We start from the raw sequence: 21,356 nt of genomic DNA on the forward strand, positions 1-21,356 counted from the left end.
CACCCGGCGATGGCCCCACTCACACCTGCAGCTGGTGCCAGAGCTGCTGCTCATACCTGCTGCCGGCACCCAGCGCTGGCCCCAATCGCTCGGCACCGTCAGCGGGTGCGAGCGGTGGCTGCCGGCCCCAATCGCCCCTGAGAGTTTCTTCACCTCCCCCTGCTCCTGAGGGGCAATCGGGACAGCAGCCACCACTTGCACCTGCTGATGGTGCCGGCACCAATCGCTCCGCGTCGTCAGCAGGTGTGAGTGGGGCCAGTGCCGTCAGTGCGTGGGAGTGGCGGCAGTGGGAGTGGGACTACAGGCAGACAGGGGACCGGGGCCACGGCGGGAGGGGCTAGTGAGGGCGTAGAGGATGGGTCGAGACCCACCCCTGTGCCCACCACAGTCTCTTGGCCCACAGTTCCTTTCAAGGTGCACGAATTTGTGCACTGGGCCCCTGGTAGTATAATAATTCTCTAAAGACAAGAATTCCAGGTGAATGCACCACAATTAGAAATTGGTATATAGTGTGGTATGCCATGAACAATGGACTAAAATTAAGAGAACTCAGTTCTCATTCAGCCTAGTCACTAACTAAACTATTATGTAACTGTGGGCAAATCACCTGTAAAAAGATGGGGTTGAACAATTACCAAGGACCCTTATACTTGGTGATTCTAGAATTGATTGTAATACTGTCCCATAGAACTTTCTGCAATGGTGAAAATGATTAATATCTGTGCTGTTCACTCTGATAGCAACCAGACACCTGGCTATTGAGGCTGTAATGTGTGGTTAGTCTGAGTGAAGAAGTAAAAGTTTTAAATTTTATTTCACTTTTATCAATTGAGATGTAAATAGCCACATGTAGTCATTAGCTATTCCAGTGAATAGTGCAGAAAGCTCTATAAAACTTATAACATGCAATTTATACCAAAAATATGTTTGGAGGTGGGCAATTTTTAGAAAGCAAAATTAACATATACTCAGGGGAAAAGGCAGATTAAAAGGTAATTACCTTAAATGAGAGGAGAAATTTAGAACTCTTTCAGTGATGTGTCTTATTTTATATGTGCCTGGAACATGGTAGACATTGGTAGCAGGTTGCAGAGCACAAAACATGGTGGGATGGTGGAACAGGTGAGTGGGGGCGCCTCAGTGATGTGTCTTATTTTATATCTCTGCCTACTGTGCTCACTTAAAACACACCTTTCCCTTCTCTTTCTCTCATGCACAGCAAGCATGAACACAATTTCAAGTGCAGCGCAGACAAGATAGGGATGGATGGCTCAGGGCACTTTGAGCCAATATCAGTGACTCCTGGGAGGTTAAGGGCTCTAAGGCCTTGTCTTTATCCACAGGCGGAACAACTCCCCCTACTCAAGGGGCCCATTCTTTAATCAGAAACAACCAGAGCAAAGAAGAGTGAAACAAGTAGCTTATTGTTTAAAGAGAATCTAAGTAGATAAGAGTTCCATGGTACCCTGGGATGTGGGTGTGTAGTCTTGTATTCTTTCTTAAAAAAAAAAAAATGCTATACTGGGGTTAATTTCTTATTTTCATTCTGCTGCAGAATAAAGATTTTTAAAAATCTACTTTAAAATATGGCTTGCATAGGGAAGAAGAAAAAGAACATGCAAGGTATATAGGATTTTTTCCTCCTTTACCCTTAAATACTAGTCTTGAGTGTACTATAAAAGGCACTCTTATTTAAATGCAGTGAATATAAACTTTTTTTAAATCCCCAAACTTGTCTTTAATAAAACAAGCAAATAGACCATGTTTTATAGGTTGAAAAAAAAATCTGTACTTTAAAAATCCCTCGAGAGTAAGAACGTTAAAATTTTTGTGATCATTGCCCACAGTGACAAATATAATTACTAGCATAGAGTAGGTGCTTAATATTTCTCAAATACTGTAAATAAATGAGCTTTGCCATTCAATTCAATAAATATTTATAAATGACTACTATGTATTTTATTGTTTAATTTTTAAAAAATCCTCAGAGAAAAATGATTTTCCCTTTAGCATACCCTGAAATGTACTTACCTGGAGAATCTCTGCTGAATGCAGTCAAAGCTGCCTTGAGGGTTGTCTTTGCCCACATTTGACAAATAGAAGTTAAATGTATGTACTTCATTGATGGGATCATTTCTGGGAATTTTGACAAGCTAAAAGGAGAGGAAAAGAGAAGAACATCTCAAATTATAAATTTTCTATAAAATGATCTGATGGCTGACTGTCTTTCAAGTAACATTCACTTTATGCCCAAGCCCTATTTTGCATTTAAGTTACCCAATCACCTAAGAAACCTGGCAAGTGTATCTATAACTCACCGCATCCTCATGTCCACTCTTACCCCAAAGTGCCAGTAGTCACTTCTCCCCGGCAATGAGCTTATGGGAGGAACCATCTTCATTGCAAATGAGCAAATAATTACAGTTCACACGGAAGAGTTACCAGTGAATGGGCCAAAAAATGCGTCCTCTTTTGAGCTACACAGGTTCTGTTTGGCTGATATGACCTCTTGCTAAATAGATTCTAGATACTTAAATGCTCTCTATGATAGCTGTGGCCTATGGGCTTAGTTGGTTGAGTGTCATCCCATGCATTGAAAGGTTGCTGGTCCGATTACTGGCCAGGTCACATGCCCAGGTTCCAGGCTGGGATGCAAACAATAGATGTTGCTCTCACATTGATGTTTCTCCCTCTCCTCCCTTCCTCTCCTTCTAAAATCAGTTTTAAAGAACACATTTAAATGCTTTCTAAGATAAAGTCCATGTCCCAGTCTTTTGCTCTTTTATTATATATACATATTTAATTTAAATCTTCCTACTTTTGAGTAATATTTTTGAATAATATCTAGCAGCGTAAGGTGAATGCCATAATTACATTTACAGCAAAATGAACCCCTCATTCATCCTTATACTTATAGAACAGGGTCAGCAGCCTACTGAGATGGTTTTGCAAGGCACAGTGGGGCTGAGCCCCAGGCAACACTGTGAAACAGTATGTTTTCCATGCTCTTGCTCAGTCTGGTTTCTCTGCTAGATGAGGGAAGGGATAGGACTGCTCTAGACAACTGAGCCCCTGCACCAGGATCATATTCCTGGCACATGGTAGAAGCTTCATAAATATCTGTGAACAAATGAACTGGAACATTCTCACTGTCTTTCAGCTGTTCCACTCTTGCCAGCTCCTGAAACCTTTCTTCCCTTGGGTCTGCAGGGGCCACCATAGGGACAATTACAGGAAGGATTTGTTGGCACGAATGTAACATATGACATCTTGCTGTCCAGCCCCCAAATACACATAGTCTTAGTAATTTAGTACAAAACCGAGAGGGGAAAGTGCTGTATAATTCTCATTCTTCTCCCCACTTTTGTCCTTTCCATGATTGGAAGATTAAGACTCAGAGTTAACTGGCTGTTGGGTGTGTGTGGATGCACACACATACACATACACATACAAATACTCATTAATGTGCTAAAAAAATATAAGTATGTATGACCTCTACATCAGTGGTTTTTAGAGCTGCAGCAATGCAGATGGTACAAACTGACCTAATCTCAGGCGCTTCCTGGAAAAGATCTGAATAAGATGTCATCAAGTGATCTTTATATCTTCAAAATTTCAAAAGCTTAAATTACATGGTCTATAGATGTAGTATATCTAATTTCCTGAAGATGGTACAAATTAGATACAAACTTTATTTGTATCAATATCTAAATACACTCTTACAAATAAAATGGATACACAAAGGAGTACTAATGTTTATAGCTGGTAAGTCTGCATAACAGTTTGGTCCCATGGGCAGTAAAGCAGGAGACTGACTCAGTGGAAAGAGCAGGTTGTACGTGACAATTTAGGCAGGCAGGGGTGGGGTAGGGTGGAGGGAATGGAGACTTCAGAACTAAACCAAGGGGACCTCAGCGGGAACCAGAGCCTGTTGGTCCACTCTGTGGAACTGTTAAGGCCACAGCTAAGGTGGGATTTGAAAGCTTGTCTAATCAAGGGCAATAAATGAGACATTTCAGAGACTAAGAAAACTTGCGAATACTCATCACTCATCTCTCTGACATATAGGAGCCTATTCCACAGTGAAATAGGAGTCAGTCCTTTCTTCCAGAATGGTCACAAAGCATTTCTTATCAACTGGCCTTTGAATTTATGGAATATGAAAATGAAATGACTGTTATTAGCGGGCCTAGGGTCAACTTCTAGGAACTGGGCTAGCCACAGTGGGAAAAGAAATTCTTAAGTCTGATTTAGAAGCCATCTTGGAAGAGTATCCCTTTAGCGATAGGAACTTCTCAATTTTAATGATAGTATTTTAAACTTTTTCTATAGCTAAGTGGGTATAACTTTATATTTAGGTATTCTAAATATGGTCAGCTTGAAATTTTTAGCTAAATGCCTTAAGAATGAAATATTTTAAAAGTATCTAAGACTATGATTCCAAACAGCTTCTTATTCAAGATAAAGAATATAAAAATATACCACCATGTTCTGGGTACCTGGAAAAGTAGATTTTAAATTTCATTCCAAAAATGAAAGATTGAAAATCAAAGATTTAGGACCACATTCCACAACCCTCCTCCCAAATTCCAGTCTATCTTTGATAAAAAGCTCTGAAGAAAAAGTTTCAGGAAACTTTCAGACATTTATAATTAACATAAACACTGTATTCCGAGATTTGTAAGTCAAGGCTTCTAATTATTCCGAGATACAAGCTCAGGCATGTGGCAATGGAATACTGTCTGAAAGGTCATTTCAACATCAAGTCACGGATCTCCTATTTACATAAGGATGTAGGGCAGAAATGCAATGTGCACACTGCTGCAAATTTCTCACATGGGTGTGCTAACATCTGCTTAAAAGCCATTGGTACCTTTACTGTAGGGGTTACTTACCCTTAAGTCAAATACTTTCTACTCAATATTAGATTGAGGTAACACACTAGATTAAAAATAAGACCATCAGGGTTTTCTTTAACATTTATTTAAAATAAATGCTTTATTCTTTTGTGGGTATTACAAATGATTTAAACTTACAGAAGCTTTTCTTGGACAGTAACTCTGTGAGTTTTAATATTGAGCCTTTCCTGCTAAGGTGACTATAAACACACAATGAGATGCTTGTGACCTAGCAGTACCACAGCTTGATATGATAATGCTTGGTCTTTAAAGCAGACCCATAGTGCTGACAGGCCTTAGAAATCATCTAGCTGGATTTCTTCATTTCATAGAAAAGGAACAGAGAGAGGTTCAGTGACTTGCTCAAAGGTTATGACTCTATTTAAAATTGCAACTCCTTACTCCCGACCTCCTAACCCTGCCCCCATGTTTGTCTAGGGCACTTAGTACCTGCACTAAATCACAAAGTATGTTTATTCTCTTTTATAATATGACAATATTATATTATAATATAATATTCTCTTCTATAATATAATCCTTGGAAAGATGGAGACTTTTGTCTGGTTTGTTCCCTTATATATCACCAGCATCTTGAACAATGTGTGGCACAAAGCAGTCACTCCATACATGTTTGTTGAATGAATGAAAATGTTGATTAATGCCTGAGCTAGTTCTAGAACAACTAATGTGTCTGCTCTCTTTCCTCCAATATTTCCAAAGCATGTTGAAAAGTTTCCTGAAAAAGGGGTTCTGTCTTCAAATAAATTTGGGAAATGCCTGGTTAAACTAAACAACTTTCTTTGCTATAAGTCCTTTCAAATTAGTCGTTTCCCAATTTGTATGACCTCAGAACCCATCTCTTCTGATATCTCAGGAGGCCAGCTTGGCTCATAGTATTATTTGACTACTATATCTACAACTTTGCTACATATACACTATGTATCTTACTTTGGGTATGGATAAAGATTGCTCCAAACATCTAAACTTTAGAATTCCCTGTTGTTCTCAAATCCTTTTCACACTTTTAATGATTCTGTCAGTTTAGCTAGAGGAGTGCATTTGCATGTACTGTTCAGGTGTCAGAGTTTAGGGGCAATATAAAACATCTAGAATCAGAACAGAAAATAGAAACCTCAACCTGAAAGCCACAAGTCCTATTTTTCAAACTAGAGCTGTCGTTATGACTTAAGGCCTAACATTATGGGTTTAGGAAGGAAAACAAAAAGGCCTCTCAGATCAGCCCAGATGTGGAAACCAAAGGGGTGAGTTTGGGAGAGTAGGAAAGGCAGGGTATCTTTCACTGGCAATAAAAAACATGAAGTAGCATTACAGAAATCAATAAGAAATAAATATTCCCACTGACAGAGAATGGCAGAGGTAGATAGGGTCCCATACATGCTAAAAATACTGGAAATTTCTACATGATACTTTACTGAGACAACTAGTGCAAAATGCTAAATTTCCTAGCACAAAAAGAAAATACTGGCAGTTATAAAAAAATTTAGGCCATGTAGCAATGAGTATGTATAATTCAGGAAAAAGCAAGCCCACTTATTTCCTTGTATTCTTTGTCTTTAGCAAGATGTATATTAAAGAAAAAAGTAAAGTACAATATCTTGCCCTATTATTCACATAACTTCTTTAGATCCAGTTATTAAAATGTCTTACAAAGTTCTTGATGAAAGGATAGAATAAGCTGATACTGAGCTTTCTTGGTTATGTTACTTCTATAGGATATATGGTTTATTAAGAAAAATCATTTCTTGAGAATTGCATTTTCATCCCTAATATATTCTTTTAAATTCATGACCATTTTGGAGAAACCATTGATGGCAATATTTCAAAACTAATTTTAATTGGTTATGAATAAGCAATAACATTTATAGAAATAAAGTGCTAATTTTTAAAAGTCAAATATACCCAATTTACTATATAATTAAAACTAAAAACAAAAAACACACAACTTCCCTGAGTAATTTTTGGCTCTGTTAATATGAAATCAGCCTTCTAAATGTGTCTAATAAGATGACATTGATTGATGGATTTGTTCATTTAATTCATTTATTCCACAAATATTAACTGAGTGCCCACTGTGTCAGGTACTATTTTAGTTTCTGTGATACATTAATAAATAAAACTGACAAAGATCCCTGCATTGAGGTACATATGTATAGAAATCCAGGAGTGAGATGATGGTGACTTGGACCAGGAAATGGGGAGAAGTAGATGGATTTGGGATACAATCTGCAAGATTCCTAGACATACTGAATGTGAGGAATGAAAGAGAGAAATCAAGGATAACACTAATGTGTTCTCCCTTAAAAGAACGGAGTTGTGTGTGTGTGTAGTCAAATATATTTATGTGTCTATATATGTGTATATAGTATCTTGAATATGATAATGAATGTATTAATGTAACTAAATCAATCCATATTCGGTAAGTGCATTAAAATACAAATGACCAGTGCTGGTTTCACCAGCTAAAAGGGGGCTTCAGAGTGAGTTCTGTTATGACTCATTTTGTAGTGTCATGGCTAAAAATTATTTAGAAAAGACCAGGTGGCTGGGTCTTTTGGTTGGTAGCTGGGTATTTCCAGGAAAAAGAAAAAGAAAAAAGGTGGGTGTATGTTTGACAGTTATTGGCAGAGGAAATATGCAAATAGCAAATACTAGAGATACTGTATCAGGGGAAAGGTATACGGATTGTGAAGCATGAGAGAATAGAAAATCTGTATTTGAAAATTACTGTAAAACTGATTTAAATGCCAAAGTAACTTTTAGAAGGAAAGCGAGAGAGCCACTAAGAGAAACTAAGAAGTCTGTTCAATCCACATCATGGCTATTAATCCACAAGTCTTTCTTTGATAGCAAAAACTAAAACCTCTCATTTAGTTTTGTAACTATCATAAAACTGCTTTTCATTTTCATTTTATTAATCAGTCCCTTCTAAAACTTAAGTATATTCCTTAGAATCAATGCTTATATATAGAAAAAAATTCCCATCTTATCCCTAAATCTGCCCACCCTCCCACATCATCCATCTCCCAGTTCTTAAACTGCTATTCATCTAGTGACTGAGGTTACTGGCATCCTGGGGAGTCAACTGGACTCTTCTCTCACACCACTGAACACTCCTCAACATCCAGATAACCATAGCCCTACTGCTTTTACTTCCTAAATGATCTCTCAAATGTATGTTCTCATCTCCTTCCTCTGCTTTGGGTCAATATCACCTTTTGCTTGAGCAACTGTCTTTCAATTTCCACTTCTGCCTGTTCTTGGTCCCATCCTCTAATCATTCAGCTGCCTAAACTAGTCTCATAAAATGCCCATGTCAGTCCCAAGAATAATTTATTTCTTCACGGTTCCCTACTACATATATACCATATAGTCTAAGCTCCTTAATAGAGCATATGAGGTTCCTTCTCAATAGAAGGGCCTGACTCTCCACTTATATTTGATGTCCCCACTTCTTGTCTTGTGCTAACTTGACTTGTGCTAACTTATCCTTTTTTTAAGGCTCATATCATAAACCCTTCCCTCAGGGACATTTCCTTCACCAAGGAGGTAGGTTTAGAAGCCCCCGGTCAGGGTTCCCACAGCCCTCTGGGTCCATCTCTACTGCTGCCTTCACTAGACTGCATGCCAAGTACCTGTTTATGTGTCATCCTCCCCACAAACTTCGAGTTCTTTGGGGGAAAGGACTATAGTTTTACTTTTACATGTATTTGGGACACAGAAAATGCCTAATAAAAATATATTGGATTCATGTGAAGAAACTTGGGTCTAGATTAAGTTCACTCAGAAGAAGCCTTATGATAAAGACACTAAAAAAGTAGAGATGTAGCTGAAATCGATCACCTAAGAGTCTGTGGAAAACCAGATCTTTCAGAACAGGCAAAAATAAATGACAAAATGAAAGGAGAAGAAAAAAAAATCCCACACAGTTGCCTGCTGTGTGGTACAAATATCAGCATGAGAACGTTTCTGGCCCATCTTGTGCTATATTTAGCCCTAAAACCTAGACCAAGTAGCTTCCTGGGTTTGTGGAACTTAAATTTATAAGTTTTACTTTATTTTTTTAAGTATCTTTATTAAACACTCACAAAATACTCTGGCCTCCCCAAATTCCATTTGAAAATAATGATACAGCATCTTTAAGGCACTTTATATTTTAAAGGATTTAGGGAGATCACAATAAATAATTATCAATTTATTAATTCTCCTGGTCAAGCAGGAAATAGAATTTTGTTTTAAAAATGATTTGTTTCTTCAAAACAAAACCCAAACCTGAGTTCTACAAGGAAAAAGATCTTAAATGTGTTTGTCAATTTCCAAATTCATTGCCAATCTTCTCCTTTTCTTGCTCTCTTGGAGTCTTGAGGAAAACTTTTTCTGTCATACCAGGAGGAACTGCTGCAGAAACATTGGTGGGAAGAAAACTGACGCATGGCAGTTAGAGACAGTTGTGTAAGTCTGACTCTAGGGGAGAGACTGATACTTGACAGTTGTGAACCCTCAAGATTAAGTTGCTGAAAGTGAACCAGGTCCTAGATTTTGCAATACACATGGTTTCACCCCAACTCAATCAATGTTACCATGAAAACTTGTAAATTGAATCACATAAATAATATTTAAGTCTGAAGACAATTTCTATACAGATTTGAAAGTATATTTAACTCTTAATTCTCCATTTTTCAACATCAATAATAGTCAAACCTTTTTTAAAGCTATAGAATAATATTTTTTAAAAAGCTTATGGGGATGCCCTAGCTGGTTTGGCTCAGTGGATAGAAAGTCAGCCTGCGGACTGAAGGGTCCCAGGTTTGATTCCAGTCAAGGGCACATGCCAAGGTTGCCAGCTCGATCCCCAGTAGGGAGCATGCAGGAGGCAGCCAATCAATGATTCTCTCTCATCATTGATGTTTCTATCTCTCTCTCCCTTCCTCTCTGAAATCAATAAAAATATATTAGAAAAACAAAATCTTATGGGGAAATCAACCACATATTACAAACAGAGTCAGCTGCTCTGGGTGAGAAAAGGAATAGCGAGTGACTGGGAATGCTAAGGCAGCCTCAATGATAACATCACAAAATCTCCAGGCTCGGGACCAAAGACACAGAACCATGGCTCCACACTAAGGAAAAAGAAATAGCAACAAGATGTAACATAGCCAGGGGATATAACTGTATTAATTTAATTTTAGTTACATCTTAAATGACAAACATGACAGATTGTTTACAAAATATGAACTCTTCTGTGCCTTTTTTATGCTAATTAGTGCCAAATACTTGAAGGATTCCAAAGATAGGAAATGGTGTCCTACTGCCTTGTTCTCTTTGCTTTTAAAAATGTTTTCTTTATTATTGGATCAGCTTGTATTTCCAATTCAAAAGTGGGTTTCCCTCAATGTTATAAGAAAAAAGTAAGAACTCTCTTACACACACATGAAAGGGGGAAGTGCAAATAGACTACATCCAGTGTGCTAGGTCATGAGCTCTGCAGCAAATTGCCCAGTTTCCAAGTCTGACTCCAGAGTCTCTTACCTGCATTACTTGTAACTTAACCTCTTTAATCCTGTTTCCTCATCAGTACAATGATATTACCTTGTATGGTTGTTGTGAAGTTTAAAAAGATAAACCTATCTCACCACCATTCTCTGATTGAATCAGAACTAATCCTGTGTAGTGATAAATGTTAGACTTATTGTGGTGACCACTTGGAATATATACAAATATCAAATAATTATGTTGTATACCTGAAACTAAGATAATGTATGTCAATTATACCTTAGTAATAAAAGAATAGGTAAGAAAAAAGACAACCCATCTAAGATACTTGGCAAAATATCTAGCACACATATGTGTCCAAAAATGTTTGCTCTGATGATGTAAAGACAATATTAGGGAGCTCACACTCTGATTTCAGCCTGTTTGATTCAAGCACACACATGCCTTCCTTAACATAATGATGCTTTTGATTTTTAAAGTAATTTTCAAATGGAAAAGGACTGGAGGCTGAAAAATTGCAGATGGCTGCTGCTATTCTAGAAGGGTAGTAAACACTGCTTCCCATGAGCCCTATCCATAAAAAGAAAACGCTGCCTTCATAGCCCCAGAGAGCCCCAGATACTAGCTACAGTACAACAAAGAAACAAAGAAAATAGAATTAAGGATTCTCATGGGAAACACAACTTTGTGACTACAGCATTCAATATTCATAAATGCAAACAATACTTTAAGGGTTGTGTTTCTTTGCTCGCGTCAAAGCCTACAGTATTTTACATTTTATAAATCTCTTTCAAAACATCTATCCTGGAAATTGTTTCTAAGGTAAGGTTCATTTCATAAAATGTATTTCTAGTCAGTTTTCATGTGCCAATATCCTTCAAGACTATAAAAGAAGTAACACTATTTCTGATTTTACATGTATAAAGCTATTGATACACACAGTTCCGACCCATACAAAAATTGCAGTTCTGACCCAGACAGAAAAAGCTAAAGGAGTTCATTACCATCAAACCAATACTACAAGAAATGTCACAAGGACTTCTTTAGGAAAAAGGGAAACAAAGGAACATAAATATAAATAATAAAATGACAATAACTACATATTTAACAATAAACACTTTAAATGTAAAAGGATTAAATGCCCAATAAAAAGATATAGAATAGTTAAATGGATAAGAAAAGAAAACCCATATTTATGTTGTCTATAAGAGACACAAATTGGATCAAATAACACAAACCGAATAAAATTAAAGGAATGGAAAAAAAAAAGCTGGGTAACAATACTTATATCATACAAAACTAGACTTTAAAACAAAAGCTATAAGAAAAAAAAGGACATTTCATAATGATAAGAGGCTATAACTCTTGTAAATATTTATGTACCCAACATAGGAGCAACTGTGTATATATATAAAGCAAATATCGATGGACATACAGGGTTAGGGTTAAGGTTAGGTAACAGAAAGGAAAAAAAAATACCCCAGCAGTTCTGATTTCTAAGAGAATTGGTCCTTCAGATGTAAATAAGAGTCAAGTGTCTTAGATCAACTGCTTTATGACTGTAATAAATGCAGAACTAAAAATATTCATTTTTAAGAACAGTATGTTTAAGCTTTTGGTAAACCTATCAAAGCTATGTCTTCAAATAGAGAAAGAAATATGTCGGCAAAGGACAATGGTTTACATTTAGATAGCTAAGGTAATTACTGTATTTGGATAATTCATATTGCAAAGCATTTGCTTGATTATCTTTTAGATAATTATTTAATTCTGTTAGAAGGCAGATTCATACACACCAATGTTCCTCTGGAACAGTGGTTCTCAACCCTCCTAATGCCATGACCCTTTACAGTTCCTCATGTTGTGGTGACCCCCAACCATAAAATTATTTTCGTTGCTACTTCATAACTCTAATTTTGCTACTGTTATGAATCATAATGTAAATATATGATATGCAGGACTTATTTTCATTGTTACAAATTGAACATAATTAAAGCATAGTGATTAATCACAGCTAGAGGACAGTCTAAAGGCAGTGACTCCAATCAACAGAAAACAATCTCTGATAGAAGCCTGAGGGTAGGGTGACCAGACTTAGCAAATACAGGACACTGGTTAAATCTGAATTTCAGACAAAATTGATGTTTCTCTTCCCTCCCCTTCCTCTCCTCCTCCTCCTCCTCCTCCTCCTTCTCTCTCTCTTGCTCTCTCTCTCTCTCCCCCCCCCTTCCTCTCTTTAAAATCAAGCAAATAAAAAATTAAAGGAAAAGAAAAACAGGCATTTAAAGGTAAGGGTGGAAATTCAAAAGCATTAAATTATTAGGACCATAAACAATGTAAATAGAATGACAAAATAGCAAAATATGTAAAAAGTTAGAGAAATAGAGTAACTATTTTAAAGACTTAGAAAGTCTTTAAAGAAAGTCCATGAATTAATAAAAACTTCTCCCCACTATAATGGGAGAAACAAAGAAAGAAATTAAAAACTCAAAACCACTCCTAGCAATATCAGATGGAGACAACACATTTGATGATACTTCATGTTGTAGTATTTTACCCATGCCAGATAGTATCAAGCAAATCATACTGTTAGTTTTTAAACATTATCAAATAATTACTTTTGAAATTTAAAAAATATGTATTCAATATTGGCCCGGGGAAACACTTCCTGACAGGCACTTAAAACAGTGGTGGAAATAGCAGCAGCAGCTTTGTGGGGTTAAGGTGGAGGTGGCAGTGGGGTGGGCAACTGGGAGACAGTTATAAATAACTTTAAAAGCATTCATACCTTCTGACCTATTAAAGCGACATCTAGGAATCTAGCCTGAAGATACAATTAGAAATGGAAGTAAAGATTTTGTTTGTTCATCATACCATTACTGTTATATAGAAACTATTAAGTAATAGGTAATGGCTAAAGAAATAGTAGTGCAGCTATAAAATAAAATGTTAGGTAGCTATTTAAAAGTAACTTTTACTATTTAATGTCAGGAAAATTCTCATGACATATGTTAAGTGAAAAAATCAGGATATAAAAAAGCAGTGAGTACACTGTGAATGCAGTTTTTTGAAAGGTATGTGTGAATGTGAAAAAAAAACTAGAAGAAATCCAACACTAAATGTTTTCCACTATTAGAGACATTTATTATTCATCTTTATCCTTGTATGTACTTTTATAATTCTCAAATGTGCATTTATTTGTTTTTCTATCAGAAAAACAATAAATTCTGCTTTAAAAAATACTTAGAATTTAAGTTTTCACTATGACATTTGCTCTTCATGACTTAATCATGTTACATGTTTTTGAAAAAATTACTTTTACAGACTCAGAAATTGTGAAATACTAGAAGACTATCCAAAATTAATCCTGACTCATAATTCTTATTCAAGTTCTCTGAAGGCACAGAACACTATCTTCCTTAAAAAAAAAAAAGCAAAAAGAAACAACAAATATCCCTAGTACCGGCTTCTCTTTAGTCAAATACAAAACTCTCAAACATCTGTGGAAATATGTCAGCAACATCTTTATTGTTTAGTGGAAAAGGAACACTCTCAAGTACCTTCCCTCCTTCTTAATCTGTAAAGACTGACTTTAACGAATTACAAAAACAATTAGATAGGAGAAAACTAAAAGGCATTCAGATTAGTCATTAGAAAGAATTTCTTAGTATTAATAGAATATTAATATATAAATCAATATGACTATGCCTTATAGTATAAGGCTTATATTCTCATTCTAAAATAAGATATCCCCTATATAACTGAGTGATTATTAAACCCTCTAGGTATCATAAAAGACTGCCCTTTTACTATGGCACTTTAAGTATCAATTCAACTAATATTGTGGGCCCAAACTTAATTCTCAATCAGCTCTCCACTGCATTTGAGTTTTATTACCTGAAGGTCCTTAAAAACCTTATCTTTTAAAATTCAAACTACTACTTTTCATTCCTACAATCTGACCTTTCTAGATCTGACCCATCCCAGGGGACTTCACAAGACTCCTGCTCCAAAATGTCAACTGTTAACTCAGAAAGGAAAGTAGCCTCTTCTCCCAAGCCACTGATAATACCAGCACTCCTGCTCGTGCTTTCCTTCTACTTGGGAGAAAGATCACAGATGGGAAGAACATTTTCTTTCTCCACTGATAGATGACAAAGCAACTCTATCAAGCAAAATATTTAGCTGGTGTCTAGCTATAGATAACTTCTCAAGACCTACCTTTTCCATTTTCCTTGTCAACCTGTTTTTTAAACCTTGAATATTCATTAAGCCCTTCTTCTAGACTCTTGACATATTTAAACTTGACATCTCAAAAAAATTCTTTTATGTAATTAGAACAATTAGGAAATATATAGATATATAGTAAATATAGATATATGTATTGTAAATCACCATCTATGACATTTTGTATACAGTATTTGGTATACAGGTCTTACAGCTCCTTGGTTAAATTTATCTCCTAGGCATTTTATTATTTTTGATACAACTGTAAATGGAATTGTCTTTTAATTTCTCTATTAGTGTATAGAAACACAATAGATTTTTGTATATTGGCTTTGTATCCTGCAACTTTACTGAATTCATTTATTAGTTCTAACAGTTTTGTCTGTTTTTTATGGAATCTTTAGGGTTTTCTGTATATATCATGTCATCTTCAAATAGTGACAGTTTTAATTCTTTCTTTCCAATTTAGATGTCTTTTATTTCTTTTTCTTGCCACCTGTTCTGGCTAGGACTTCCAAAACTATGTTGAATAAAAGTGGTGAGAATGGGCCTCCTTGTCTTGGAGAAAAGGCTTTCAGCTTTTCACTGTGAGTGTGGTGTCAACTGTGGATTGGCATATACATAGCCTTTATTATGGTGAGGCACATTCCCTCTGTCTTGTTGAGAGTTTGTTTGTTTTTTTGTTTTTTTTTAATCACAAATAGATGTTGAATTTTCTCAAATGCCTTTTCTGCATCTACTGAGATGATCATATGATTTTTATCCTTCATTTTTTAAATCTGGTGTATCACACTGACTAATTTGCAGATGTTAAAAATCATCTTGCATCCCTGGAATAAATCCTACTTGATCATGATATTTGATCCTTCTATTGTATTGTTGAATTCACTTTGCTAATATTTTGTTGAAGGCTTTTACATCTTTATTCATCAGGGACATTGGCCTATAATTTTCTTTTCTTGTGGCATACTTGTCTAGTTTTAGTATCAGGGTAATGTTGGCCTCATAAAATGAGTTTGGAAGAGTTCCTGTCTCCTGTATTTTTGGGTAGAGTATGAGACAGACTGGTATTAATTCTTCATTGGATGTTTGGTAGAATTCACCAGTGAAGCCATCTGGCTATGAACTTTTGTTTGTCAGGAGGTTTTTGATTACTGATTCAATCTTGGTAGGTTGTATATTACTAGGAATTTATTCATTTCTTCTAGCTTATCCAATTTGTTAATATACAGTTGTTCACAGTAGTCTCTTATGATCTTTTGTATTTCTGTGATATTGAATGTAACGTGTATTTCATTTCTAATTTGAGTCTTCTCTCTTTTTTTCTTGGTGAGTCTAGCTAATGGTTTGTCTATCTTGTTTATCATTTCAAATACCAGCTCTTAGTTTCATTGATCTTTTCTATTGTCTTTTTAGTCTCTATTGCATTTATTTCTGCTCTAAGCTTTGTTATTTTCTTCCACTAATTTTGGGATTTTATTTGTTTGTTTAGTTCCTTCAGGTGTAAAATTATGTTGTTTATGAGAAACATTTTTTTGTTTGTTTCTTGAGGTAGGCATTTATCGCTATTAACTTCCCTCTTAGAACCACTGTATCACATAAATTTTGTTATGTTGTATTTACATTTTCATTAGTCTCCAGTTATTTTTTTTCTCTTTTGATTCCTTCTTTGACCAATTAGTTGTTCAGTAGCATGTTATTTAACGTCCACATATTAGTGAATTTTCCTTTCCCCCCTCCCCCCATGAATTAATTTCTAGTTTCATACCATTGTGATTGGAAAAGATGCTTAGCCTGATTTCAATCTTCTTAAATATATTAAGACTTGTTTGTGGCCTAACGTGATCTATTTTAGAAAATGTTCCATGTACACTTGAAAAGAATGTGTATTCTATTGCTTTGAAATGGAATGTTCTGTAAATATCTGTTAAGTAAACTTGGTCTAATGTGTTCTTTAAGGCTGATATTTCTTAATTGAATTCCATCTGGATGATCTATCCATTGATGTAAAGGGGGTATTAAAGACCCCTTACTATTATTATATTGCTATCGCTCCCTTATCTATATTAATATTTTTTTAAATATATTTTATTGATTTTCTACAGAGAGGAAGGGAGAGAGACAGAGAGTTAGAAACATCGATGAGAGAGAAACATCGATCAGCTGCCTCCTGCACATCTCCTACTGGGGATGTGCCCGCAACCAAGGTACATGCCCTTGACCGGAATCGAACCTGGGATCCTTCAGTCCGCGGGCCGACGCTCTATCCACTGAGCCAAACCGGTTTTGGCATATATTAATATTTAGGTGTTCCTATGTTGGGTAAATATTTACAAACCTGAAGCCTGGTGCACAAATTCGTGCACCAGTGGGGTCCCTTGGCCTGGCCTGCAGGATCAGGCCAAAACTGACTCTCTGACATCCCCTGAAAGGTCCTGGATTGTAAGAGAGTGTAGGCCAGGCCGAGGGACTTTTAAAGTCTGTTTACTCTGAGGATAGCTACTCCAGCTTTCTTTTGGTTTTTGCATGGAATATCTTTTTCTATCCATTCACTTTTAGTCTGTGTGTTCTTATATCTGACTTGAGTTTCCTGTAGGCAGCATACATATTGGTCTTGTTTTTTAATTCATTCAGCCACTCTATGTCTTTGATTGAAGAAGACATTAAGGAAAAGGAAATCAAGGAAAGAAATTGAAGAAGACACAAATAAATAAAAAGATATTCCATGCTCAAGGACTGGAAGAATTAATATTGTCAAAATGCGCATACTACTGAACGCAATACAGATTCAATGCATCTCTATCAAAATTCCAATGGCATTTTCCACAGAAATCAAACAAATACTAAAATTTGTATGGAACATTAAAAAAAACAACAACAACAAATAGCTAAAGAAATTCAAAAGAAAAAAACAAAGCTGGAGTCATCATGCTCCCTGGTTGCAAACTGTATCACATACTAGCTACAACTGAAACAGCATGGTACTGGCATAAAAACAGATACATAGGTCAATGGAACAGAATAGAGAGCAAAGAAACAAACCCATGCATGTATGGTCAATTAATTTATGACAAAGGAGCCAAGAATATACAGTGGGAAAGGGTCTCTTCAATAAATAATGGAAAGATTGGAGAGTAACATGCAAAAGAATGTAACTGGACCACGATCTAATACCAAACATAAAAACGAACTCAATGGATTAAAGACTTGAATGTAAAAACTAAAACTATAAAACTCCTTGAAGAAAATATAGGTGATAAGTTCCTTGACATAGGTCTTGGTAATTTTTTAAATCTAATACCAAAAGCAAAAGCAAGTGGGACTACATCAAACTAAAAATCTGCACAGAAAAGGAAACCATCATCAAAATTAATAGGCAACCTTGCCTTATTGAATGTGAGAAAATATTTGCAAATCATGAATCTGATAATGGGTTAATATCTAAGATATATAAAGAACTCATACAATGCTATAGCAAAAGACCAAACAATCTAATTTAAAAATGGCCATAGAATCTGAATAGACTTTTTCCCAAAGATATACAGATGGCCAACAGGTACATGCAAAGATGCTCTACATTATAAATTATCAGGGAAATCAAAATCAACACTACAGTGAGATGTCACTTTCATACCTGTTAAATAAATGGCTATTATTTTAAAAAAAAAGACAAGAAATAACATGTTTTGACGAGGATGTGGAGAAAAGGGAACTCTTGTACACTGTTGGTGAGAAAATAAATTGGTGCAGCCACTATATAAAACATTCCTATTCTATAGAAAACAGAATGGAGGTTCCTCAAAAAATTAAAAATAGAATATGATCCAGAAATTCCACTTGTGGGTATTTATCCAAAGGAAATGGAAATCCTAATTCAAAAAGAACCTGCACCCCTACATTGACTGCAGAATTTTTTACAATAGCCAAGATATGGAAACAACCTAAGTGTCACTTAATAAATAAGTAGATAAAGCAATTGTGGTGTGTGTGTGTGTGTGTGTGTGTGTGAGCGCGCGCGTGTGTACACATACATCATGAATGGACCTCAAGGGCATTATACTGAGTGAAATAAGTCAGAGAAAGATAAATATCATATCTTTTTATGTGGAATGAATGTAAGTACACAAAATCAGTCTCATCAATTTACAAACATTCTGATATTCCTCCCATTTTAAAAGAGACTTCTCTTCATTCTACCCTTCCACTATTAGGGTGCTAGTTTTTTCAAACAGTTATTTCTGAACTGACCACATTACTGAAGAAAATCTTGTAAGTTTTTAACCTGGTTACTTGGGTTATCTGCAGATACTGGCAAATTTGCTCCCACTTATCTTTTATCCATAGCTTTTATTTCATTTTCTTTCTATGTCATTACCGAGCATTCTCAGAACAATGTTAACTATAGAGATGACAGTGGGCATTTGTATTTTATTGCTAACATTAATAAGAATATTTATATTGTCTTATTTCTAAGTATGGTAACCGGCTATTAGTTTGACAAAGATATTTTTCATCATGTTAAGGAAGAATTATTCTTTCTATTACTTACCTAAAGTTTTAATCCAGATTTAATACCAAATTTTTATCAAATGCCTTTTTGGCATCTATTGAAATAATTTGTGTGTGTGTTTTTTTCCCCCATTTAATCCATGAAGATGACAAATTAAAGTTAACCATAATGAAAACAAACTAATTTATGTAATATTTGTTTCTACAAAACAAATACAGCTTGATAATTAAGGAGTTTGATGACACAATGAGCCCCTGTGAACTCACCTCCCAACTTAAGAAACAGAACATTAGCAATAATGTTATCTACCCATCTGCTCTTCTCCTGGCCCTTCTGCCTACCTTTCTCTACCAGAGGTAATAACTTTCCTATCTTTTGCGATTACATCATTTATTTTTAATAATTTTATCACATGTGCATATACACATAAAACATATTGTTTGATTTTTGCCTCTTATTGAACTTTATAAAAATGGTGTCACATCAGCCCAGCCAGTGTGGCTCAGTGGTTGAGCATCGACCTGTGAACCAGGAGATCATGGTTCAATTCCCAGTCAGGGCACATGCCCCAGTGTGGGGTGAGCAGGTGTCAGCCGATCAATGATTCTCTCTCATCATTGATGTTTCTATCTCTCTCTCCTTCCCTTCCTCTCTGAAATCAATAAAAATATATATTAAAAGAAATCGTGTCACACCAAATGTAGTCTTCTGCCCACTTAGGACTTTCACTACCATGTTGTATACTCTAAAATTCAGAGTCTACTAGTAAGTCACTGTCTTTCACTATTGTGTACTTTCCCACTGCATCAATATGTCATGGTTTATCTCTATTAGCCTGCCATTGTTCTTAATTAGTGTGAACAAAATTTCACAACAAGAGCTGAAAATTCCCTAAGTGTCAGTAATTAAAAGTATCAACACTCCTAAAAGTGTTCACAAATAAGCCAGTATTCTTGACAGTTAAAAACAACAACCACCCTTACCTATGATTTTATTCTATCTGTAAATACACCTTTTTTCCTTCTCATGACTGGGCCTCCAAGTATAATTAAATCCTATTAAGTGTCCTTTTGGGGTTGCTTCTTGAAAACCTTTTTGTTCTAAATTCCCCATGCCTTCTGGACAGCTCTATATTGATAAAATAAGGTGTGGTAAATTATCTGAACACCTGTAAAGCATGTCCCAAAACCAACACGCCCCATGTCTCCTACCTTAATCTGTTCTTTCATCTATTTCAGATCTTGAATAATGGCCTCACTATCTAACCAAATGCTCGTCATATATATATATATATGGAGCCATCCTGGACTCCTCCTTTTCCTTCCTTCCCATATAAAAAGAATAACTAAGTCAAGGTAGCTACTGAATAAGCATGTTAAATTGCAAACCTAACCACATGACTCACTGGAACCCCACCCGTGCACGAATTTGTGCACTGGGCCTCTAGTATTTAATAAATTTTAGCTGTAATTACAGTAGGTCCTCGGGTTACATCGGAGATCCCTCCCTATGGTGCAACATAACATGATTTTCACCATAAGTCGGAACCCACCTACATAAGCACCTACGTCACTCACATGGAGCACATACACAGCAGTAATGAAGTGAAACAGTAAAAAAAATTTAAAAAAAGATAACAATTCCTGACCTTTACTTGTGGTAAATAAATAATAAAAAACATAAAGCACATAAGTACATACGTTGAAAAGATGGAACTTTTTTATTTTTTAAAGAAAAAATAATGGAATCTAGATACAAAATAATAGAATAGATAACTGTGCATTTATGCTAAATATAGTACTAATTATCCTATGTAATAATAGAGAAACATGGTAATTAACCGTAACTTCGCTACCCTTCCCATTGGCTAATCAGTGAGATATGCAAATTAACTGCCAACCAAGATGGCGGCTGGCAGCCAGGCAGCTAAAGCGAACAGGAGGCTTGCTTGCTCCAGTGATGGAGGAAGCCAAGGTTCCCCGCCTGTCGCCGCCCAGCTCTGAGCTGCACTCTAAGCAACTATGTTGCAATTATAGAAGCAAAACAAGCTCCAGAAACCTGCTTTCAGCTGGCGGCCTTGGAGCTGGAGCTGAAACAGTGTTTCAATTATAGAAGCTAAACAAACCCAGATCAGCAGCCGAGGTCTCAGAGCTGGAGCTGAGCCTCAGAGCTAAAGCCGGCTCTCAGTTCCAGTGACAGCCATAGAAGGT

At 36.0% G+C, this 21,356-nt stretch overlaps 1 protein-coding gene across 1 annotated transcript in view; it reads right to left on the bottom strand.

Moving 5' to 3' along the window:
• Positions 1 to 21,356, bottom strand: part of ELL2 (elongation factor RNA for polymerase II 2) — an 83,317-nt gene that overhangs the window by 30,349 nt on the left and 31,612 nt on the right. Inside the window, exon 4 of the mRNA XM_006775548.2 lies at positions 2,032 to 2,153. Within this exon, the coding sequence (XP_006775611.2) occupies positions 2,032 to 2,153 (122 nt within the window). The remainder of the gene's footprint in view (positions 1 to 2,031; positions 2,154 to 21,356) is intronic.

Source organism: Myotis davidii, unplaced genomic scaffold (genome assembly GCF_000327345.1).
Source record: "Myotis davidii unplaced genomic scaffold, ASM32734v1 scaffold44, whole genome shotgun sequence".
Taxonomy (NCBI): domain Eukaryota; kingdom Metazoa; phylum Chordata; class Mammalia; order Chiroptera; family Vespertilionidae; genus Myotis; species Myotis davidii.